This window comes from Tenrec ecaudatus, chromosome 14 (assembly GCF_050624435.1).
Source record: "Tenrec ecaudatus isolate mTenEca1 chromosome 14, mTenEca1.hap1, whole genome shotgun sequence".
Taxonomy (NCBI): domain Eukaryota; kingdom Metazoa; phylum Chordata; class Mammalia; order Afrosoricida; family Tenrecidae; genus Tenrec; species Tenrec ecaudatus.
Genome location: NC_134543.1, coordinates 106,359,832 through 106,364,537, shown reverse-complemented (window position 1 = coordinate 106,364,537; position 4,706 = coordinate 106,359,832). Strand labels below are relative to the sequence as shown.

General features: G+C 47.7%; 1 protein-coding gene across 1 annotated transcript; it reads right to left on the bottom strand.

Moving 5' to 3' along the window:
• Positions 1-931: 931 nt before the first annotated feature.
• COXFA4L3 (cytochrome c oxidase associated subunit FA4L3) lies at positions 932-4,217 on the bottom strand. Its single transcript, XM_075531254.1, has 5 exons — positions 4,107-4,217; positions 3,911-3,972; positions 3,619-3,704; positions 2,677-2,737; positions 932-1,310 (listed from the first exon to the last, which is right to left on the bottom strand). The coding sequence occupies exons 2-5, from the start codon at positions 3,944-3,946 to the stop codon at positions 1,242-1,244; spliced, it is 252 nt and encodes an 83-aa protein (XP_075387369.1). The 5' UTR covers positions 3,947-3,972; positions 4,107-4,217; the 3' UTR covers positions 932-1,241.
• Positions 4,218-4,706: the final 489 nt, after the last annotated feature.

Genomic DNA, 4,706 nt, shown 5'->3' with positions numbered 1-4,706 from the left:
TGAAGTGCCGATTCCTGCTACAACATACATGAGCCTGACGACCGTATGTTCAATACAGACAGACACAAAGGCCCCACACGGTGTTATCCCACTTGTATGAAATGTCACACTAGGCCAATGCAGAGAAACAGACACAATGTTTGTTTTTCAGGAGCTAGAAGAGGAAAAGGGACTGCTAGTGGGCCCGAGGTTTCTTGATGGGAAGAGGAACCTGTTCTTGTTCTAGTATTAGATCAGTTATTAGACAGTTGCACAATTTTGTGAATATACTAAGCATTTTCACACTTTAAAAGGACAAAAGCTACGTTATATGAATTATGTCTCAAGGTTTTTATATTCAAGCTAATGAAAAAGTCACTATTTGGTCCTAATGTGGAGGGCAACCCAGAGGGAGCCCAGGAGCAGGCTGGGTATGATCACAACTTTGGCAGCTCCAACGCCCCATTGGCCATGTAAAGAATGGCCCCTGTGTACTCTCCCTGTGCCCTCCCCAGGGGCATCACCGTTAGGGCCCTTGGCATCTTTAAAGCCCATTGTGGCACACCCCTCATTCCTGTGCACCAACAGAACCCCAGCACGCCCTCCCAAACCAGTCCTCACACAAATTACACACACACACACACACACACACACACACACCCATCTCCTCCCTCTTCATTATCCTCCATCATACTTACCCTATTTGATTGCTATCCCTCTGCTCTTTGGTTTGGCTCATTGCTTTGTCTTACCGGCATAGAGCCGTGCTTGGAATATGGTCAGTGGTCAGTTTACTTCTGATGCATGCACGTGGAGGAAAAGTTTCCACAGAAAATGTATACTGAGTGTTATTTAAAAGATAATGTTTGGAGCTTCAGAATGTGTGTGTGTTCTCCATAAAACGTATCCTCCACTTAAGCATGCATCTAATCTTCAAACAGTGTTGCACAAATGGTATTTTATTAATATGACAATCTGATTTATAAAACTTTACACATTTCAAGGAAAACTCAGGCATCAAAAACTATTTTCAATATGCAAAATTCAAATTTACAACAAGAAAAATAAACACAGGAATTCCATTTTGGACCAGGTGGGTCTTGCTACACTACCTTGAACTTCTTATTCAAAGTCTAAACTGTAGATAACACCCTAAAAATGTAGCAGAAGCCTTCCCGAACACTGGTTTCCAGAACCTAGGGTGCGGAAGTGTTTCCCCTGGATGCACAGAGCCCTCTCTGGAAGACAGAAGCGGTGGCTGGTCATTTGGTTGCCTTTCTGATCTTCTGCAGCTCTTCAATGGGTTTCCATTGTTGGTTGATTGTAATTAGCTTCAAAGAAACAAACAAAACACTTTGATTACAAAGACTTGCCCTTTGTCCTCAGGTCCCCCTTTCATAGCGAGTCCATGTCCCCTTCAGGAAAAGCATCGCCCTTTTTGTTGGTTTGGGGCCAAAGAACCACGTTTTCCCAGCTAGCTGTAAACCATGCCTTAAATGTAGTGGGCTGGGGCTGGTCTCTATCCAGCTCTCTCAGAAGCCTTAGAATTCCTATATGTTATGAGATCAAAGAACAGGATCTAGATGCACTTATTTTCAAAATCTGGGAGTTGTACGAACGATTAATGTATATATAGGTGTTCATGCAAAGAGGTCTGAGTCCCGCCTGCCAGCCCCACCGCTCCTCCAGGCCCTTGAGGAGGAAACACTAGGAACCCTGTGGAGCTCCATTCTCCTCGGACACCCTCGAGGGCTACCAAAGTTGGAACCCACTCAAGCACAACGCGTGTAGTGTTTTGCTTTGTTTTGTTGACTCTCACGACTTCATGTGAGCCTTGGGTTTTAAAGAGAGTGCCTCATGGTAGATACGTAACGGCCACAAAAGCTTCGACCACAGGACTTTGTATCTAGTCGACTCTTAATTAAGGTTCCTCCTTGTAATTACTCAAACAGGGTACAGGTGCCCTAACGCACACTAGAGGACAAGGGTCGGTGCTGTACATTGGATAGCTCTTGACTGTCAGAGAACTCCCCTTTAGGGGGTTTCATTGAGCCGGCAGTGTTTCTATTCCTCCAGGATATAGGTAGTTTTAAACATCGTAATGTCTCCTCACTAGGCCAAGTTACGCTCCCTGAGAGCTTTGTAATAACAAACTAAGGCAAAAAAAAACAAACAAACTTGAAAAGTTAGGGTTCATAACTACAAAGTCAATGTTATACGTCAAAAAATACTTAAAATATAAAAATGTCTCTGCAAGAATCTTAAAAGCAGCAGCAAATATTTGCTTAAAGAGACGATTTTTGAGCGCTCTTATTGATCACACTACTCCTTACATTGTCCGATCGGTACACGTTAATTGAGATAACATATTACAATCACCTGCGGGCTGGCTGAGTAGTAGGCGCTGTGCTAATGGGCCCTACGCGTTTGTATGTTACCATCTTTCTGCCTTTAACAACACCGAGGAGGGAGGAGCTCTAGGCCCATGGTGCTCATTTTACAGAAACGCAGCGCCTCACAGCGGTCAATTTGTCCAAAGCCTCCTGTTAATAAGGGAGCAAGCGTTTGAACTGGATTCCTTATTCTCTCACGTTCTTCAACACCACCCGTACACCCCGAAAGACTGAATCCGTTCTGCTGACCAGGGTGCTAAGGTTTGGGCAAAGTATAAATCCTTTCCTGGACATTTAGCAATACCTTTTGAGGTACAGTAGGATCCACAGTCTCCCAAGGTTCTGGATTATTTTTTCTATCAGTGCTAAAAATAAAAGAAAGCTCATTCAATGTTAAAGTGTATTGTTAAAACAACAGTAATATTGAGTCTAGAAACGTGACCAAGGCATTCACCTTCTGGCGAATTCCAATAGGAACAGAAACCAGAGGCAGAATCCTGCAGGGAGTTTCAGTTTGGCTCCAAAATGAAGGGTAAATCCCTCTAAGCAGTGTCTCTTATTCCCTTTATTCTGAGAGACCCGCTGAATGGCATCGGGGTGGAGCTGCCAGGTTAGGAGCAACCAAAACTGTTTTTTGCTCTCTGGCTTTGCTACCAGGAGGGCCTGGATTTAAGTTCTCAGGCGATGAACTGGTACTCAGATTCTCTTGGCAGCGACTCCGTTGTGCTGAGCCAAGATCAATTTCATGTTTATCTTTATTATATTCCAAGACACACAGTGAAAGAGCCAAAGCCAAGCTGAGGTTGATTGTAGACAATTAACTATCATATTTACCACATTAGGCAATATCTTTCTAATAGGTTAAATTTTTAATGCCATTGATTATTCATGTTGGACGCTGTATAGCCCCAAAAGACCATTTTTAAGAATTTTACTTTTCAAAGCTTAAGAAAATCAAATCTGACTTTACTGTAGAGGAGATGGAAGAGGACCCACGGATGATAGGCTATTTAGACACAGGGAACCAACTAATTTATCAGTGTCCTTTCAAAGACTCCTGCCTATCAAAGATGCTTTCTGGCCCTGGCCTTCAAGTTCATGGTTTGAAATTCTTCCCCGGGGTAAGGAGGAGGGGGTGGGGGGTCGGGGAACAAAAAAAAAAACCCTAGGAAAATGTGATCACGGATACGCTGAAAGCCAACTACCACCTGAAATCGCTCTTACTATGTAAATAACGGCTACTCACATCACGTCGGATTTTCGAAGGGAGTAGACAGCAAAGGACGAGGCTCCGCTCGCCGCGGCGGTCATAAACAGAACCAAAGGAATAAGCTAGCAGATAAAAGGGTGCGGGTAAATGTGTGCAGAAATGCTTCCACCTGAAACACCTTAATTAAATACAGCCAAATACCCAGACATCAGTTTCTACTTTTTTCAAAATCTGCACCGCCTAGTCGCTCCTCTTTAAAAGTTCACATAGTTAGTCTTTTTTTTTTTCTTTTTTAACGATCGCTTAAAAAAAAACAAAACCCACTTACTTCCTTCTTCTTCATCAGGAGTCGGAAAAAGCTCATGATGACTTCAGGGTGGCGGGTCAGATCTAGAATGTAAAAATCCACAGTAACGATCAACGTTTCAGCCGCGGGCACCCACGGTCAGCTGCGGACGCGGAGCTGCCCCAGCGCGTCCCGGGCGGGCGGGAACATCACTGCCGCCTCCGAAAGGGCTCCTCACCTGGGGGCGTGGCGGGCGGGCGGGCAGGTGCGCTGAGCCCCGGGACGGCAGGGAGACGCGCTCTCGCCACCTTAAGTACCTACCGACCGCAACCGCCCCGGGGCGGCCCGCGGCGTTCTGGTCACGCGCGCCCGCGGGGCGGGGTCGGCGCGGGAGCCGCCGGCTGTCCCCGCGCGTCCTCGCGGCCTTCGGGCGCCCCCTGCCGGGAGGGAGCGCGCCGCAGGCGGGAGCCGCCGAGCGCGGGCGCCCCCTGCCGGGAGGGACCGCACCACAGGCGGGAGCCGCCGAGCGCGGGCGCCCCCTGCCGTTGGCGGCCGGCCCGGCCCGCTGCCCGCGGGCGGCCAGGGAGCCCCGCGTGGGCAAGGGCTCCGGAGGGCTCCCATGTGGGAAAGGGACCTTGAGGTCCGCAGGGAGTTTCCCAGGTGTAGGCAGGTACCGCGGAAACAATTCAATCAGGAGCCGAAGCCCCACATGGGAATGCAACGCACCTGTGGAAACAGGGACATTGAAATTGCAACAGGCCGCTTCAGAAGAACTCCCGAAGGAGGGGGCGGGGAGGGCAGAAGAACCAGCTACAAAGGTTTCCAGTAAAGGACAATC

What these genes read in the sequence shown, in the direction of transcription:
- COXFA4L3 (XM_075531254.1), bottom strand. Translation starts at nt 3,946, where the DNA reads ATGAGCTTTTTCCGACTCCTGATGAAGAAGAAGGAA. An exon ending in TCCTGATGAAGAAGAAGGAA is followed by an intron (nt 3,705 to 3,910) that starts GTAAGTGGGTTT and finishes TTTATCTGCTAG; the next exon opens with CTTATTCCTTTGGTTCTGTT. An exon ending in ATCCTACTGTACCTCAAAAG is followed by an intron (nt 1,311 to 2,676) that starts GTATTGCTAAAT and finishes GTTTCTTTGAAG; the next exon opens with CTAATTACAATCAACCAACA.